This window comes from Trachypithecus francoisi, unplaced genomic scaffold (assembly GCF_009764315.1).
Source record: "Trachypithecus francoisi isolate TF-2019V2 unplaced genomic scaffold, Tfra_2.0 Lachesis_group20, whole genome shotgun sequence".
Lineage (NCBI taxonomy): Eukaryota > Metazoa > Chordata > Mammalia > Primates > Cercopithecidae > Trachypithecus > Trachypithecus francoisi.
Window position 1 is genome coordinate 23,420,279 of NW_022681466.1, and position 18,913 is coordinate 23,439,191.

Genomic DNA, 18,913 nt, shown 5'->3' on the forward strand with positions numbered 1-18,913 from the left:
CCTGGGCGACAGAGGGAGACACTGTCTCAAAAAAAAAGAAAGAAAAAAAGAAAAGAAAAAAAAGACTAAGCGCTGTACTACCAATGCTAACAAACACAGTAAATAGCAAAATAGCATCTTCAGTTTTTCTTTCTTTTTCTTTTTCTTTTTTTTTTCTTTTCACTCTGTCACCCAGGCTGGAGTGCTGTGGCGCCATCTCTGCTCACTGCAAGCTCCGCCTCCCGGGTTCACGCCATTCTGCCTCAGCCTCCCGAGTAGCTGGGACTACAGGCGCCCGCCACCTCGCCCAGCTAGTTTTTTTGTATTTTTAGTAGAGACGGGGTTTCACCGTGTTAGCCAGGATGGTCTCGATCTCCTGACCTCGTGATTCGCCCGCCTCGGCCTCCCAAAGGATTACACGGATTACAGGCGTGAGCCACCGCGCCCTGCCCATCTTCAGTTTTTCTTAATGACACAAGAAAGGGCATTGTGTCCTTAAGGAAGGGTATCAGTTCACCTTTCCAAGTAGGATAGTTAAGACACTGAAAAAATTCTCATGTTTCCTTCCATTTTAGTATAGAGTTTGATCTTGACATCTTCCAAGCCAGAGGCTGACAACCAGATCCTGGTTAGACATAATGAAAATGTCCTACATTGGCCACCAGGGGGAGGAAATGAGCAGTGGGATGGGTTCACTGGGACGGGTCCATTGCTGGTTACTTGGAAAAAACTCAGAGGAGGGTCCCTGTCTTATTTCCACTTCCGAAGGACTATATTTGTTCTCTACTCTCCTTTCCCCTGGAGGTGTTGCAGAGGGTGGAAAATGTTTAGTGCTATCTTTTTTCTTTCTTTCTTTTTTTTTTTTTTTTTTTTGAGGCGGAGTTTCAAAAAACTATTGCCTAGGCTGGAGTGCAATGGTGCAATCTCAGCTCACGGCAACTTCTGCCTCCCGGATTCAAGTGATTCTCCTGCCTCAGCCTCCCAGGTAGCTGGGACTACAGGCATGCGCCACTACACCCAGCTAATTTTGTATTTTTAGTAGAAACGGGGTTTCTCCATGTTGGTCAGGCTGGTCTCAAACTCCTGACCTCAGGTGATTGGCCCTCCTCGGCCTCCCAAAGTGCTGGGATTACAAGCCTGAGCCACCGCACCCGGCAGTTTAGTGCTTTCTGTTGCAAAACTGAATGAACACGGGCATCCTATAAATGATACAAAACAATAATTTGGTGGTTGATTAAGAGAACCATGGGAGAACATATTTCAAGTTGTAGCCAAGTGTTTTCATCTCTGACCTTCACCACCTGGACTTTTTTTCTAGTCTATAGGAAAATACAGAGCACTGCAGGGTTCGCCTATTGTGTCTGTCTGTGAAGTCCCTCTCTTTCCCCAGATAATAGGTTTTCCTTCACGTACCTCCTTTTCATCTTTTGGTCCTCATTTCCCTACTGGAAGCATCCCTCTGAAGGCCTCCAGTGGCTAGCTCTTGGAAAATGTCAAAGTGGATGGGGGAAGAAAAGATGTGGAGGTAAGACCTCTGGATCTTGCTTTCAGCTTTGCCCCTCCAATTCAGTATGTCATAAAAATCCAAGCAATTATTTCCTCTCCCATTCCCTATCTTCTCTATAATTACAGGACCACTAGGAGGATAAAAGCTTCACATCTAGAAAAGCGCTTTGGGCTTTGATTCAGACAGGATAAAATAAGATGTTTTTTGTGGTCTTTTGACTTTTCATTTTAGTCACCCTTTGAATTTCAGGCCAGGGCCTGAAAGGGTCCTCAGCAAAATACGGACTAACAAGGGAGGGATGGGGCACCCAGTTGCTCAAGGGCTTTGCCAATAAGAAGTGTTGAGAATGACAGGTCACATGTAGTGGGAACAATAAGAATCTTGCTGATTTATATGCTATCTTTTATTCTGCTAGAAACTGAGAAATTCTGCAAGATTGGAAGATGCAATATTCAGATCAGGCTCATGCCCAGTAATTTTCTCCACAATATTCAGGGCATTGCTAGCAAAGACAGACGGATCTGGATCCAAATCCCAGCTCTACCAGTTTCTAGAATGCGTGACCATGGGTGAGTAACTTAGCCTCTCTGTACCTCAGCTTCTGTATAAGTAAAATAGCGATAATAATATTCATTTTATGGAGTTGTTTTAAAGATTAAATGAGTTAATATTTCTAATACCCTTAAAGCAGTGCTTGGTTCAAAATAAAGGCTGTATTGTAAAATGAAAATATAAGCCAGGCGTGGTGGCTCATGCCTGTAATTCCAGCACTTTGGGAAGCCAAAGTGGGAGGATCACTTGAGCTCAGGAGTTCGAGACCAGACTGGGCAATAAAGTGAGACCCCCCCCAATCTCTTAAAACAAATAAACAAAAAAGAAAATACAGTAATAAGATTGGCATAAATATTAAATATTTTTTGGAGTGCCTCACACATACTGGTGCTTTAAAAACATTAGCTCCCTTCCCACTTCATCCCCCATGTGATATTTTTCCTAGAGTTCAAATCCCAAAGGAGAACCTTCTGCAAAACCAGAAGAGTGCTCTTTCAGGAGGGGTGAGAAATAACAACTGGAAATGAAAGAACACCAGGCCGGAAGGGGGTAGGGGCATCAGCAGAGGACTATGCCAGCCATGAAAAATGGAAAGTATCTTTCTGGAAGGTTTCTCCAGACAAAGGAAGAACAGTGATGAAGAAAATGACCCAATGATGGGGATGAAGGGGGTGAAGAGAGTTGTGTGAGTCCCAGGGATCGCTGGTGTCTAAGAGACAGCTCCTTGGTGCACTGTGGCTTAGGAAATTGGGGGAGGGCAGGAAATGAACGTTAGTAAGAGGGACTGAAAAGGAGGGAGCCCCGGAGCCGAGGAACCGTGAGGGTGAGTGCCTGGCGCCGTAGGGAGGGCAGCGGGGTACCCTGGGGACCTGGGTCCCATGTGGGTTTAAGGAGACGTGTCTAGCCAGGTTTTCAGGGGACAGGCACCAGGAGGCTGCGGTCTGGAGCCAGCACCGGGCTTTGGGGCTCTCTTACCAGCGATTCCTACTCCCCCGTCTCGCCCCGCTGTCCAGCTTGCAACCACACCTGCCGGACCCCTCCTCGAAGGATGAAGGAGTAACGCTCCCATTGGCTGCCCGACAGCCCCAACCCCAACCCGCGCTCGCCCTAACTTTGGGTCTACCCGACCCTCATATTTGCATACGGGGCCTTCTAGGCCTTCGATTGGCCCCTGCAGTAGCTGCCATGCCCCCTCCCTCCCGAATCCAATTAACCGCCCAGGCGGTAGGGGAGGGGCGCGCCGACGGTTGTCCCGGGAGACGCGCAGGACGCGCGCACAGCGCACGCGTGCGCCAGGGGCTGGACAGCCGCTATCCCCCGCCGTCCTACCCGTGCCCAGCGAGCGGAGCCGCAGCCCCAGCCCACCCGCGCCAGTGCTGTCGGACGTCTTGCGCGGGCGCGGCCGGGACGTCTGGCTCCAGAGGTCCTGCTGCGCTGGGCTGCGCTGAGGGAGGGGGGCACCTTGAATTTAGGCCTTCAGGAGAGGGCAAACCTGAAGCAGGAGGCACTGTGGGAAAACATTGGTTGGAGACTTAAATCAGCATCTCAGACAAGTTAGTGCCAGTGTGACCTTGGGCAGGCCACATTACCTCTGTGAGACTTAGCTTCTTCAACAGGAAAATGCGCATTGCAAACCTGTAATGACCGCTCAGGTGTATTGAATCCTGACCTCACCTCCAGAGTGTGGGGGATCATGGCCTCCAGTGAACTGATCAGTAGGAAAAGGCCGCCTAGACCGACTGAAGAGTCAGTGAGACTTAAGGGGTCAGGGGTCTGGGCTTCTCAGAGCAACCATTTGGTCCTCAGGTGGAGAATCTGTAGTAGTGACTGGATTCAAATCATTGTAGACGGCCGGGCGCGGTGGCTCACGCCTGTAATCCCAGCACTTTGGGAGGCCTACTGGTGGATCGCTTGAGCTCAGGAGTTCAAGACCAGCTAGGCGACATAGCGAAATCCCTCTCTACTGAAAATACAAAAATTAACCGGGCATGGTGCGCGCGCCTGTGGTCCCAGCTATCGGGAGGCTGAGGCGGGAGAATAGTTTGAACACGGAAGGCAGAGGTTGCATTAAGCTGAGATCGTGCCACTGCACTCCAGCCTGGGCAACAGAGGGAAACTCTGTCTCAAATAAATAAGTAAACATTGTTTATTTGGGCCTGAGGTGGTAACCTAAATTCCTCCCAACACAGATCCCCTTCATCTGCTGATGTGCACAGGCAGAACACCAGAGGCAAGGGTGTAGCTTAGCCCCAAGCCGACCCTGGAAGCCTACTACGTGGTGCTTACAGTCACCCCGGAGTGAAGAGAGGGCCCAAGGTGGAACCAGTGGCCCATCTGCTGCTCTTTCAGAAACCCCTCTGCCATTCAGTCAGCCCTCTTCTCTTTTCCCTCCGCAGGTGGTGCCCCTCCCCCCCGAGCCCTAAGGGGCCAGGTGACCATCATCAACTGGTCACCCAGCAGATGCTTCCCTAAGACCAACTGTCCCAGCCCTGTTCCCCTCCCCCATCCCACTGTTTTCTTTCCCCAGCGTCCTACCAATCTCTTCTGCCTAGCTTCTGTTTGGTCTCCGGTCCCTCAGGAGTGATATTGTGATGGAAATGAGGGAGAGGATGCAGGAGAGAGCAGCAAAGATTTACAGCTTTCAGAGGGTTTCCATTAAAATCCCTGACAACCGGTTATTTATGAGAGGATGCAACGGGAGCTCATAGGTCAGAGCCTGGCACTACTGTCCTTTCGTGGCTGATGATAGGAGCAAACACAGGGTGAACAGTGGAGCTGCCCTCACTGTACAGCAAAGCAAGCTTCAACCCAGTGACAGCCAGGAAAGCAGAGAATATCAGTGATTTGTGCCTGGCAAACCCTAAACAGACAAATCCACAGGGTAAATACTGAGGGACTTACTGGGCCTAGGCATGAAAAACTGAACCAGAATGATGGAGGTTAATTGTCAAAAAATTTGGACCATGTCCTAGGAGCTCTCAGAGGCAAGAGTGTGTGGAAAAATACAGGTGCAGCCCTGTTGTTTTCACCGTTGTTTTGTTCCTAAGGCACCCACCTGACTAAATAAATAGTAAAACAACAGTAAAACCCCCGTAAGGTTGTTTGCTCTGCACTTCACACACAGCCTTTTCTCAGTTTGGGGCTCTTCCTTCAAGTCGTTAATGAAACAAAGACAGATCCTGCTTCTGCTCACTGAACCAAGGTCCCTCCTAGAAGCCCTTTCTTCCTATGCCAGTCAAAATTATTATTATTATTATTATTTTGGAGATGGAGTCTTGCTCTGTCGCCCAGGCTGGAGTTCAGTGGTGCAATCTCAGCTCACTGCAACCTCTGCATCCTGGGTTCAAGCAATTCTCCTGCCTCAGCCTCCCGAGTAGCTGGAATTACAGACACCTGCCACCACGCCCGGCTAATTTTTGTATTTTTAGTAGAGACGGGGTTTCACCATGTTGGCCAGGCTGGTCTCAAACTCCTGACCTTGTGATCTGCCCTCCTCAGCCTCCCAAAGTGGTGGGATTACAGGCGTGAGCCACTGCACCCGGCCAAAATAATTTTATTTTGTTTATTATTTTTTTTTTTTTTGAGATGGAAAAAAACTTGCTCTGTCGCCCAGGCTAGAGTACAGTGGCATGGTCATGACTGACGGAAGCCTCAAACTCCTGGGCTCAAGCAATCCTCCTGAGTAGCTGGGATTACAGGCTCCTACCACCATGCCGGGCTAATTTTTTAAAAAACAATTTTGCAGAGACAGGATCTTCTTTTGTTGCCTCTCAAAATGTTGGGATCACAGGTGTGATCCCAACTTTGCCCAGCCAAAATAAAGTCTTGATATGTGTATCAGGAATGAGATAAGGAGTGGGAATGAGGCAAGGATGCTTAGGTAAAATTTTGCATACCCCAGATTTGTTTTGCTTTAAGTCTGCAGTGCATGAGAGAATGTTGTAGAAGTGTGCATAATCACAGAATCGGGCTTGTTTTAAATCAGAAGAGTTATTGGAGACCTCCATGGCATTTGTCCTGTTTTCAGATGAGGAAGCTGAGGCCCAGGAAAGTGAGATGGCTTGCTTAAGGCTTGCAGTGGGGTCATAGAGTCCACTACCCCATCCTCCACACACTCCATTATTAGTGAAATAGAAATAGTAATAGAAACTGCTGCCAAGCACCTCTTCTGAATCCTCTCCATTTTGATTTGTAACTGTATCTGATAGGGCTGAAAGAGCCCCTGGACAGGGGACTGCCCACCCATGAGCAATGGAGCTTCCAGGTTTCTGGGGTTTTTTTGTTTTTGCTTTTGTTTTTTTGAGATGGAGTCTTGCCCTGTCACCCAGGCTGGAGTGCAGTGGCACAATCTCGGCTCTCTGCAACCTCCACCTCCCGGGTTCAAACGATTCTCCTACCTCAGCCTCCTGAGCCTCCCAAGTAGCTGGAACTACAGGCACCCGCCATCACACCTGGCTAATTTTTGTATTTTTGGTAGAGACGAGGTTTCGCCATGTAGGTGCCTCAGCCTCCCAAATGCTAGAGTTACAGGCCTGAGCCACCGCACCCAGCTAATTTTTTTGTATTTTTAGTAGAGATGGGGGTTTCGCCATGTAGGCCAGGCTGGTCTCTAACTCCTGACCTCAGGTGATCTGCCCGCCTCAGCCTGTCAAAGTGCTGGGATTACAGGCAGGTTTCTGTTTTTATTTTGCCTTTCTTCTTCATCCTCCTCCACCTTCTGGGAAAACAAACTTCCCTGTTCATAGATTTTTTTTTTTTTTTTTCTTTTTGCCCTGTAAGGAAACAACATGGCTGTTTTTAAAGCATCCTTGTCTTGGTATAGATGGCCTTCAGACAAGTTCCATAGAAAGTGCCCTGATTAGCTGGGCGCAGTGGCTATGCCTGTAATTCCAGCACTCTGGGAGGCCGAGGGGGGTGGATTACTTGAAGTCAGGAGTTTGAGACCAGCTTGGCCAACATGGTGAAACCTCATCTCTACTAAAAATACAAAATTTAGCCTGGCATGGTGGCAGGCACCTGTTAATCCCAGGTACTCAGGAGGCTGAGGCGGGAGAATCGCTTGAACCTGGGAGGCAGAGGTTGGCAGTGAGCTGAGATCTTGCCACTGTACTCCAGGCTGAATGACAGAGTGAGACTCCATCTCAAAAAAAAAAAAAAAAAATTTGTTTGGGCACCGTGGCTCATGCCTGTAATCCCAGCACTTTGGGAGGTCAAGGCGAGCAGATTGCTTGTGTCCAGGAGTTCATGACCAGCCTGGACAATATGGAGAAACCCCATCTGTGCTAAAAATACAAAAATCAGCTGGGTGTGGTGGTGCACACCTGGAGCCCCAGCTACTTGGAGGCTGAGGGAGGAGGATCGCTTGAGTCTGGGAGGTAGAGGCTGCAGTGAGCCGAGATCACGCCACTGCACTCCAGCCTGGGCGACAGAGTGAGACCCCAGATCAAAAAAATAAAATTGGGCCCGGTGCGGTGGCTCACACCTATAATCCCAGCACTTTGGGAAGCCGAGGCAGGCGGATCACTTGAGGTCAGGAGTTTAAGACCAGCTGGCCAACATGTTGAAACCCATCTCTACTAAATATACAAAAATTAGCTGGGTGTGATGTTGGGCACCTGTAATCCTAGCTACTCGAGAGGCTGAGGCAAGAGAATTACCTGAACCCAGGAGATAGAGGTTGCAATGAGCCAAGACGGTGCCATTGCACTCCAGCACAGGCAACAAGAACAAAACTCCGTCTCAAAAAAAAATTTTTTTTAAATAAACAGCTTAAATATTCAATTGTTAGAAAATGGTGAAGTAAATTACGGTAGAATCACTTATTATATAGCAAAAAAGAAACTAACACATATGAAGTTTTTTACTTTCTCGGTGCAATGAAACTTCATATGTGTTAAAAAATATAAAGGCTATGACTATGTCAAACATGTATCTACATGTTAAAAAAACTGAAAAAAATGAGAATTTTCTTAATAAAGATAAAACCAAACTCTCATGTAGATATAAAAATGAACACATGTTAAGGATTTTACAGTTGACCCTTGAACCATGCAGGGGTTAGGAGCATCAACCCCCTATGCAGTTGAAAACCTGCAGATAACTTTTTTCTTTTTTTGGCAGACCTGGTGAACCAGAAGTTTTGGGTTGTTTTTTTTTTTTTGTTGGTGTGTTTGTTTTGTATTTTGTTTTGCTTTTTATTTTTGTTTTTGAGATGAGGTCTTACTATGATGCCCAGGGTAGTCTCTAACTCATGGGTTTAAGCGATCCTCCCACCTCAGCCTCCCAAGTAGCTGGGACTAAAAGTGCGCACCACAGCACCCAGCTCTCCCAGTACTACTTTTGTTTGTTTAGTTTTTTGTTTTTGTTTTTTGAGATGGAGCCTCACTCTGTCGCCCAGGTTGGAGTGCAGTGGTGTGATCTCAGCTCACTACAACCTCCACTCCCCAGATTCAAACCATTCTCCTGCCTCAGCCTCCAGAGTAGCTGGGATTACAGGCATGCACCACCTTGCCCAGCTAATTTTGAATTTTTAGTAGAGATGGGGTTTCTCCATGTTGGTCAGGCTGGTCTTGAACTTCCAACCTCAGGTGATCCGGCCACCTCAGCCTCCCAAAGTGCTGGGATTACAGGCGTGAGCCACCGTGCCCAGCCACAGATGCTCTTTGACCAAACTTTAGGTAGCCTCCTCTGAGCCCTTTGACCTTGGGCTTCCATGTCTGTCCCTGCTGAGTCTGATTTTAGCAAGAATTTTTTTTGTTTTTTGGCTTTCTTTTTTTCCTTTTTGTGGAGAACCAAGTCTGGCTGTATTGCCCAGGCAGGTCTTAAACTCCTGAGCTCAAGCTATCCTCCTGCCTCTGCCTCCCTAAGAGCTGGGATTACAGATGTGAGCCACTGCACCCAGCAGTTTTGGCAACATTCTTAAGGTAGTTTAAAGAGAACCCTCCACCCTAGATAACTGATCACCCTCAAAAACTGATCAAATTCCTCATCCCCCACTCTTTTTTTTGAGATGGAATCTCTCACTGTCGCCGGGGCTGGAGTGCAGTGGTGTGATCTCGGCTCACTGCAACCTCCACCTCCTGGGTTGAAGTGATTCTCCTGCCTCAGCCTCCCAAGTGGCTGGGATTACAGGCGCCCACCACCAAGTCCAGCTAATTTTTTGCATTTTTAGTAGACATGAGGTTTCACTATATTGGCCAGGCTGGTCTCACACTCCTGACCTTGTGATCCTCCCACCTCCGTCTCCCAAAGTGCTGGGGTTACAGGTGTGAGCCACTGCGCCCAGCCACCTCCACTCTTGATATGTGATCAATCCCTAGCCTTCCTTTGGCAAGAATCCTGTTAAGTTGGTTTAGCAAGAATCCTGCCCCCTACTCTTGATGTCTCCTCTTAATAATTTTCCATCCATGGATTTTCCTTATTCTGCTCGTTGGCTGTACATCCCATTTGTCCTTATTGAATTTGGAATTGAGCACACTGCCTTTCGCCTATTGTAATGTCCCTAATGCAACAGTCCTGAATGAAGTCCTCCTTACTATTTTAACAGGCTTCAGAATGATTTTTTCTTTAACATCTTTCCCATGAAGCCTTCCTTCTTGCCCCTAGAAAAAAATTGATTCTGTGCTCTCTTAGCGCTGTGTAAAACTTCCTTTTCTAAAGCCAATATCTTGGCCAGGCGCAGTGGCTCAGGCCTGTAATCCCAGCACTTTGAGAGGCCAAGGCAGGCAGATCACCTGAGTCCAGGAGTTCGAGACCCACCTAGCTAACATGGCGAAACTCCATCTCTACTAAAAAATATAAAAATCAGCCGGGCGTGATGATGCATACCTGTAATCCCAGCTACTCAGGAGGCTGAGGCAGGGAGAGTTGCTTGAACCTGGGAGGCAGAGGTTGCAGTGAGTGAGCCGAGATCACACTGCTGGACTCCAGCCTGGGCAACAGAGTGAGACTACATCTCAAAAAAATAAATAAGTAAAGCCAATATCTTGTGGTATTACAGTCATTTATGTGTTTGTCTTCCCTTATGGCTTGCTGAACTCTTCGTTAAAAACATAATGAAGATAGTGATTAAGAATGGGGCCAGGCGCCGGGCGCAGTGGCTCAAGCCTGTAATCCCAGCACTTTGGGAGGCCGAGACGGGCGGATCACGAGGTCAGGAGATCGAGACCATCCTGGCTAACACAGTGAAACCCCGTCTCTACTAAAAATACATAAAAACTAGCTGGGCGAGGTGGCGGGCGCCGGTAGTCCCAGCTACTCGGGAGGCTGAGGCAGGAGAATGGCGTAAACCCGGGAGGCGGAGCTTGCAGTGAGCTGAGATCCGGCCACTGCACTCCAGCCCGGGCCACAGAGCAAGACTCCGTCTCAAAAAAAAAAAAAAGAATGGGGCCAGGCAAGGTGGCTCACACCTGTAACCTAGCACTTTGGGAGGCTGAGGCAAAAGGATCACCTGAGGCCAGGAGTTCGAGACCAGCCTGGCCAACATAATGTGAGACCCCATCTCTAGAAAAAATAAAAAATTAGCCAGCTTCACTGGGCATGGTGGCTCACGCCTGTAATCCCAGCACTTTGGGAGGCTGAGGTGGATGGATCACAAGGTCAAGAGTTTGAGACCAGCCTGACCAACATGGTGAAACCCCATCTCTATTAAAAGTACAAAAATTAGCTGGGCCTAGTGGTGTGCACCTGTAATCCCAGCTACTCGGGAGGCGAAGACAGGAGAATCGCTTGAACCTGGAAGGCAGAGGTTGCAGGAGCCGAGATCAGATCAGATCAGCCGAGACAAAGTGAGACTCTGTTTCAAAACCAAAAAAAAAAAAAAAAAAAAGTAGCCAGCTACAATGGTGCATGCCTATAGTCCCAGCTACTCAGGAGGCTGAGGTAGGAGGATTGCCTGAGCCCCGGAGGTTGAGGCTCAGTGAGCAGTGATTATGACACTGAACTCTAGCCTGGTGACAGAGTGACATTCTGTTGTTACTGGAAAGGAGTCCTGATCCAGACCCCAATGGAGGGTTCTTAGATATCCAGCAAGAAAGAATTCGAGGTGAATCCGTAGAGTGAGAACAAGTTTATAAGGGAAGTAAAGGAATAAAAGAATGGCTATTCCACAGGTAGAGCAGCTCGGTGGGCTGCTGGTTAGATATTTTTATGGTTCTTTCTTTTTTTTTTGAGATGGAGTTTCACTCTTTTGCCCAGGCTGGAGTGAAGTGGAACAAGCTCATCTTACCGCAACCTCCACCCGCCAGGTTCAAGTGATTCTCCTGCCTCAGCCTCTCAAGTAGCAGGGATTACAGGCGCCTGCCACCACACCCAGCTCATTTTTGTATTTTTAGTGGAGACAGAGTTTCACCATGTTGGCCAGGCTGGTCTCAAACTCCTGACCTCAGGTGATCCCCCTGCCACGGTCTCCCAAAGTGCTGGGATTACAGGCGTGAGCCACCGAGCCCAGCCTCTTTTTTTTTTTTTTTTTTTTTGAGATGGATTCTCGCTCTGTCACCCAGGCTAGAGTGCAGTGGCATGATCTCGGCTCACTGCAACCTCTGCCTCCTGGGTTCAAGTGATTCTCGTGCCTTAGCCTCCCGAGTAACTGCGACTACAGGCGTGTGCCACCACACTCAGCTAATTTTTTGTATTTTTAGTAGAGACAGGGTTTCACCATGTTAGCCAGGATGGTCTCGCTCTCCTGACCTTGTGATCCTCCCACCTTGGCCTCCAAAAGTGCTGGGATAACAGGCGTGAGCCACCACGGCCAGCCAGTTGTTTCTTGATCATATGCTAAACAAGGGGTGGATAATTCATGAGTTTTCTGGGAAAGGGGTGGGAAATTCCTGGAACTGAGACTTCTTCCCCTTTATAGACCACATAGTGTAACATCCTGACATTGCTATGGCATTTGTAAACTGTCATAGCGCTGGTAGGAATGTCTTTTAGCATGCTAATTAATTATAATTAGAGTATAATGATCTGTGAGGATGACCAGAGGTCACTTTCATCACCATCTTGGTTTTGGTGGGTTTTGGCTGGCTTCTTTACTGCAACCTGTTTTATCAGCAAGGTCTTTACGACCTGTATCTTGTTCCAACCTCCTATCTCATCCTGCGACTAAGAATACCTAACCTCCTGGGAATGCAGCCCAGTAGGTCTCAGCTTTATTTTAGCCAGCTCCTATTCAAGATGGAGTCACTCTAGTTCAAACACCTCTGACACTGTCTCTTTAAAAAAAAAAAAAAAAGTGAAGAGTACAGTACTGGAGTCAGAATGCTTTGCTCAAATTCTTCTGACGGCACTTATTAGCTATGTGAATGTGGGAAAGTAATGTTATGTCTCTAAGCCTCACTTTTCTCATCTATAAAATGCAAATAATAAAAATGCTTCCCTTAGAAGAATGAAATGAGATAATCTACTGTGTCATGCACAGAGTAACCACATACCCCCTCAATCTTTTTTTTTTTTTTGCCCTGAGACTTAGCAGTTGAAGACAGAAGTGAAAGATTTTCTCTGTAGGTCTGAATATAAATTCCTATTCCTTCAATAACCAGCTATAAAGGGTTGCAGCTGCAGCCCTCCCTTGACATTTCTATTAGAAATAAATCAGATTAAGGCCTGGCTCAGTTGTTCACGCCTATAATCCCAGCACTTTGGGAGGCCAAGATGGGCAGATTACTTAAAGTCAGGAGTTTGAGACCAGCCTGGCCAACATGGTGAAACCCCGTCTCTACTAAAAATACAAAAATTATCTGGGCATGGGTGGCACGCACCTGTAATCCCAGCTACTGGGGAGGCTGAGACAGGAGAATCACTTGAGCCCAGGAGGTGGAGGTTGCAGTGAGTTGAGATCACACCACTGCACTCCAGCCTGGGTGACAGAGCAAGATTCTATCTCAATAAATAAATAACTACGTAAATACATAAATCAGACTAGCCTGGGCATGGCAGTTTATGCCTACAGTCCCAGCACTTTGGGGAGCTGAGGCAGGAGGATCACTTGAGCCCAAGAGTTCGAGACCACCCTGGGCAACACAGTGAGACCCCATCGCTACTTAAAAAAAAAAAAAAAAAAGACAGGTGCGGTGGCTCATACCTGTAATACCAGCACTTTGGGATGCCAAGGCGAGCAGATCACCTGAGGTCAGGAGTTCAAGACCAGCCTCAGCCTGGCCAACATGGTGAAACCCCGTCTCTACTAAAAATGCAAAAATTAGCCTGGCATGGTCGTGGGCGCCTGTAATCCCAGCTACCTGGGAGCTGAGGCAGGAGAATTGCTTGAACCCAGGAGGCAGAGGTTGCAGTGAGCTGCGATCATGCCACTGCACTCCAGCCTGGGCAACAGAGCGAGACTCCGTCAAAAAAAAGAAAAAGGAAGGAAGGGAGGGAGGGAGGGAGGAAGGGAGGGAGGGAGGGAGGGAGGGAAGGAAGGAAGGAAGGAAAGAAGGAAGGAAGGAAGGAAGGAAGGAAATCAGACTAATTGTTTTATTTTTTGCTATTGAATTTAGGTGCTTAAAATATCAACAAAACAACCCATTAATAAAACAAAGTCTAATTTATCTGCAGTGAGAAGAGTAGTACTTTGACAGAGTTGTGGAGGCTCAAAGTGGGGAGCACATAGTGGTATATACTGAGTCTTTGAAACTTGGTTTAAGTGTAGACTTTTTCAATGTGGGTTGGGGGTTGATTAGGATGGGGTAAGGATCATGACACAATCATTTAGGATTGGTAGACACAACAAAGAGTATTTTGAGGTCAGCAGTTGTGCAACCACCCAACGAGTTCTTGTCAACTGCTTATGTAGCAGGACGAGCCGCAGACAAAACTCCTCAGACACCGGATTAAAGAAGGAAGAGGTTTTTTATTCGGCCGGGAGCGTCAGCAGACTCGCGTCTTAAGAACCGAGCTCCTGGAGAAAGAAATACTTGGCCTTTTTAAAGGCTTACAACTTTTAGGGGTCCACGTGAAAGGGTCATGACAAATCGAGCAAGCGTGGGAAACGTGACTGGGGGCTACATGCATCAGCTAACAGAACAGAAAGTTTTACAATGCTTTTTTCTTAGTGTCTGGAATTTACAGATAACACAAATAGTTTAGGCCAGGGGTTGATGTTATTATTATTACTTTGTTTAACTCCTAGGGCCGGGTGGTGGTGCCAAGGTTGTCTGGCTATTTATCTTACTTTTGTTTCTCTCTCTCTTCTCCTGTCTTGTGAACTAGGCAAGGTGGGGGGAGGAGGGCAGCAGGAGTAGTAGTGGTCTCCTTCCTTACTTAGAGACAGCCAATTTATCAAGACAGCTGAATTGTAATAGAGAAAGAGTTTAATACCCATAGAGCCAGCTAAATGAGAGAGCGGAATTTTATTATTATTCAAATCAGTCTCTCTGAAAATTTGGAGGCTGGATTTTTTAAAGATAGTTTGGCAGGCAGGGGGCTAGGGAATGGATGCTGCTAATTGGTTGGGGTGCAATCACAGGGGTATGGAAAATATGTCTTGTGTGCTAAGTTTGTTTCTGGGTGGGGGTCACAGGACCGGTTAAGAGTCCTGGGTTCTGGTGGAGCCATCTGATTGTCAGAAATGCCAAAGCCTGAAAGGATCTATCAAGAGGCCAATCTTAGGTTCTACAACAGTGATGTTATTTATGGGAGTAACTGGGAAAGTTGTAAATCTTGTGACCTCCAGAATAATGGCTGGTAATCATTTATGTCAACATTTTAGCAGAATTCAGGCCCCTCTCATAATTCTAAATCTGTGGCCTTTTATTAGTTTTATATAGGCAAGTTTCGTTTTGGGAAGGGCTATTTTTATTTATTTTTTTCTTTCTGAGACAAAGTCTCGCTGTATTTCCCAGGCACGAGTGCAGCGGTGCAACCGCAAACTTTTTGAGGTTGAGGCCCAACCTCAAACTGCTGGGCTCAAGTGATCCTCCTACCTCATCCTCCTGAGTAGATGGGACTACAGGCTGGAGTGCAAAGACACAATCTTGGTTCACTGCAACCTCCGCCCCTGGGTTCAAGCGATTCTCTTGCCTCAGCCTCCCGAGTAGCTGGGATTACAGGCGCCTGCCACCATGCCCGGCTAACTTTTGTATTTTTAGTAGAGATGGGGTTTCACCATGTTGGCCAGGCTGGTCTCAAACTCCTGAGCTCGTGATCCGCCAGCCTCGACCTCCCGAAGTGCTGGGATTACAGGCGTGAGCCACCGCGCCCGGCCAGTCTTCATTTTTAATTTACTGAAATAGTAATGTTAATGTAGACAATAAGCTGTGTGGGTGCAGATGGTGTTCATTCTCAGTGCTTTTAGAAAATCTAATAAGTAAAATTAAGGGAAATGTATCCAGGATACTGAGGGCACTTGTCCCTGCAGACTGAGTTTAAAATGGAAGTTATTATTTTGGTAACTCAGAAGGTAATTTGAACTTTAGATGGATGACCCACTTCCTGGCTTACTCATCATTTCCCACCATCCATTCATCTCAGTTGAATGCCACCAGTCTTGTGAGGAAGCAGATTAGGAATGCTCATTCCCGCCGGGCATGGTGGCTCACGCCTGAAATCCCAGCACTTTGGGAGGCTGAGGCAGATGGATCACAAGGTCAGGAGTTCAAGACCAGCCTGGCCAATATGGTGAAATCCTGTCTCTACTAAAAATACAAAAATTAGCCGGGCATGGTGGCGGGCACCTGTAGTCCCAGCTACTCAGGAGACTAAGGCAGGAGAATCGTTTGAACCCGGTAGGTGGAGGTTGCAGTGAGCCCAGATCATGCCACTGCACTCCAGCCTGGGCAACAGGGCGAGACTCTGTCCATAAAAAAAAAAAAAAAAAAAAGGAAGGAATGCTCATTTCCCCCTGCCTGAAATCTAAAGCTGCTTCAGAGGCATAAATTTTCTGGTCAGATGGCACAGAAAAATTTCTTTCCACATTTAAACAGTGGAAGAAGGGGCACTTCCGAATTTAATCTTTCATAGACAGCATATACAGTGTTTAACATCTTCTGGATGTTAAAGAAAATATTATTCTAACACTTGTTAAAATGGCAAGGAAGAATTTATTCAGTACCAAAGGGGAGATTATGCTTCACTCTGAATACAATAAAGACAAGTGGGATTTATAGCCAACTAGCAGAGTGAGGGGTCACTGCATAGAAAATTACTAAAAGGAGATTCTTGTTAAACCGACTTAACAGGACTCTTGTCGAAGGCAGGTCAGGGTGATTAGATATTAAGGATGGGGGATTCTCTTTAAATTGACTTAGCAGAATTCTTTTCTTACTGAGTTTATTCTTTTTTTTGGCGGGGAGGGGGAAGGGTCTCGCTCTGTCTCCCAGACTGGAGTGCAGTGATGTGATCATTGCTTACTGCAGCCTCCACCTGCCGGGCTCAAGCGATCCTACCACCTCAGCCTCCTGAGTAGCTGGGACTACAGGGGAGCACCGCCACGCCTGGCTAATTTTTTGATTTTTTATAGAGATAGGCTCTCCCTATCTTGTCCAGGCTGATCTGAAACTTCTGGGCTCAAGAGATCTCCCACCTCAGCCACCCCAAGTGTTGGGATTACAGGCGTGAGCTACTGTGCCTGGCCATGAGTTTATTCTCTTTTTTTCTTTTTCTTTTTTTTTTTGAGACAGAGTTCAAGGTCAGCCTGGCCAACACGGTGAAACCCCTTCTCTACTAAAAATACAAAAAAATGAGCCAGGCATGGTGGAGGGCGCCTGTAATCCCAGCTACGGGGGACGCTGAGGCACGAGATAGCTTGAACTCAGGGGAGGCAGAGGTTGCACTGAGCCGAGATCGCCCCGCTGCACTCCAGCCTGGGCGACAGTGAGACCCTGTCTCAAAAAAAAATAAAGACTCTTAGTAAAGTAGTGTTAAGTGGAGCCAGGAGAAAAATGAAGATGACCTCTTAATGGCCCTTCAAATGTATAAAGCTTTCTCGTTCAGGGATGAAAGACATAAAGGTGTAGCCCGGGCGCGATGACTCAGGTCTGTAATCCCAACACTTTGGGAGGCCGAGGCGGTTGGATCTCTTGAGCCCAGGAGTTCAAGACCAGCCTAGGCAACATGGCAAAACTCAATCTCTACTAAAAATACAAAAATTAGCCTAGCGTGCAGGCGGAGCTGTATGGGCACCATGGTTGTCCCAGCTACTCAGGAGGCTGAAGTGGGAGGATCACCTGAGCCTGGGAGGTCGGGGCTACAGTGAGCCGTGTTCGCACCACTGCACTCCAGCCTGGACGACAGAAAAAGAAAAAAGAAATAAAGGTATAAAAGAAAAAAAAAAGTAAACAGCTTCTTCCAGGGGATGAAGTAGGTTTCTTTGGGTGAGATCGCTGCTCAGGACTTAGGAGAGCTATCAAGGGCAGAGTTCCACTCCTGGGGCCCGGTCGCCTGAGCACTACAAGTCCCAGCAAGCGCCGCGCGGGGGCGGGGCTTGTGACCGTTGTGACGTATGGGCGGGGCCAGGGGGGACGGGCTCTCCCTCGAGTGCTTAGCCCCGCCCCCGTCCCACTCTGCCCTGTTGCTGTCGCGCCGCTGCTGGCTGCTGTCCCTGGTGAGTGCCTCAAGTGGAAAGGGGCAGTTAGGCCCTCGGGGTGCCCCCATTCAGACTTGCAGTCCTGAGAAGGGGCCACGGGGGGTAGAGATGTGGCCGGTTTCGGTTCTCACCGCAGTTCACCCTCTGAGTTGATAGTGGGAGTGGTGTCCTGAAGGCCTTGGAGCCCCTCCCTCGGTCCGGGAGGGTTGCGGGGCAGTTTTGTCCTGCGGAGGGCAGCGCTGCAGTGCTGTGTGGCTGGGTGGGAGGCTCCTCGAGCAGAAGAGACACCCCTGGCGGCGGCTGCCGCCCCACGGGTCGTGGCGTCCCGTCCCCTCCCGCGGGCCCAAACTGTGGTGGTTCCGTAATCCCTCGCCTGGATGTCATCGCCGTTGGCATCGAGGCGGAGGTGGGGCCTTGCTGCGTCACCCTGAGCAAGTTACTTTCTCTTTGGGCCTCAGTGTCCCCCTTTATGAGTAGGTTTGATCCCTGAAGCACCAGGGTTTGATCCCTGAAGCACCTTGCCTTTTGCATGCTGCAACTGTCGGAGAAGGCGTTCTAGGCAGGAGGAGAGAAGTTATCGTGATCTGCCTCTTTACAGTTAATCCATTGCCCCTCCACCACTGACCCAGCTTAGTTCGGGAGCTAATGTTCCCACTTGTATATTATTTCAACTCCACTGGACGTGTTAACTCTTTTCTATCACTTGGATTCTTGCTTCAGATGCAAGCCAACAAGTGGCCATGAGCTGAGTAAAATATGGATAATATAACTTATTCTATTATTGGAAACCTCCATTGCAACTAAAGGACTTTATGTGGTAAGTCTTTGTAGCTTGTGGAGAATACATGATTAAGGAATATCCAGATGGCTCAGTTTCCCAGGTATTTTCAAGGGACCTGGAAACTCTATCCTTTGGCAGACATGACAGCTGTGGAATGGAAAGGGCCTTGAAAAAGGTAGTCAATAATCCTGAGTTACCTGGCACTAACAGGTCATATTGTCTTTCGAGTCAGATAGTGCATCTGTGGCTCTTTAAAAATTTAATTTGGCTGACTAGGTGCGGTGGCTCACGCCTGTAATCTCAGCACTTTGGGAGGCCCAGGCGGGCGAATCACCTGAGGTCAGGAGTTCAAGACCAGCTTGGCAAACATAGCAAAACCCTGTCTTTACTAAAAATACAAAAATTCGTGGGGCGTGGTGGCGGGCGCCTGTAATCCTAGCTACCTGAGAGGCTGAGGCAGGAGAATCGCTTGGACCCCGACGGTGGAGGGTGCAGTGAGCCGAGATGTGCCACTGCACTCCAACCTGGGCAACAGAGTGAGACTCCATCTCAAAAAACAAAAATTTAATTTGGCGGT

The 18,913-nt window shown here is 48.0% G+C and overlaps 2 protein-coding genes across 2 annotated transcripts in view; one reads left to right on the top strand and one right to left on the bottom strand.

The window, feature by feature from the left end:
* Positions 1-3,269, bottom strand: part of TTLL6 (tubulin tyrosine ligase like 6) — a 43,231-nt gene extending 39,962 nt beyond the window's left edge. The window contains 2 exon segments of the mRNA XM_033183361.1: positions 1,393-1,461; positions 3,014-3,269. Of these exon segments, the coding sequence (XP_033039252.1) occupies positions 1,393-1,403 (11 nt within the window). The 5' untranslated portion in view covers positions 1,404-1,461; positions 3,014-3,269.
* A 14,194-nt stretch (positions 3,270-17,463) lies between these two features.
* The window catches only part of CALCOCO2 (calcium binding and coiled-coil domain 2), a 36,078-nt gene continuing 34,628 nt past the window's right edge, over positions 17,464-18,913 (top strand). Inside the window, exon 1 of the mRNA XM_033183362.1 lies at positions 17,464-17,573. The gene's annotated coding sequence lies outside the window, so the exon portion shown is untranslated. The remainder of the gene's footprint in view (positions 17,574-18,913) is intronic.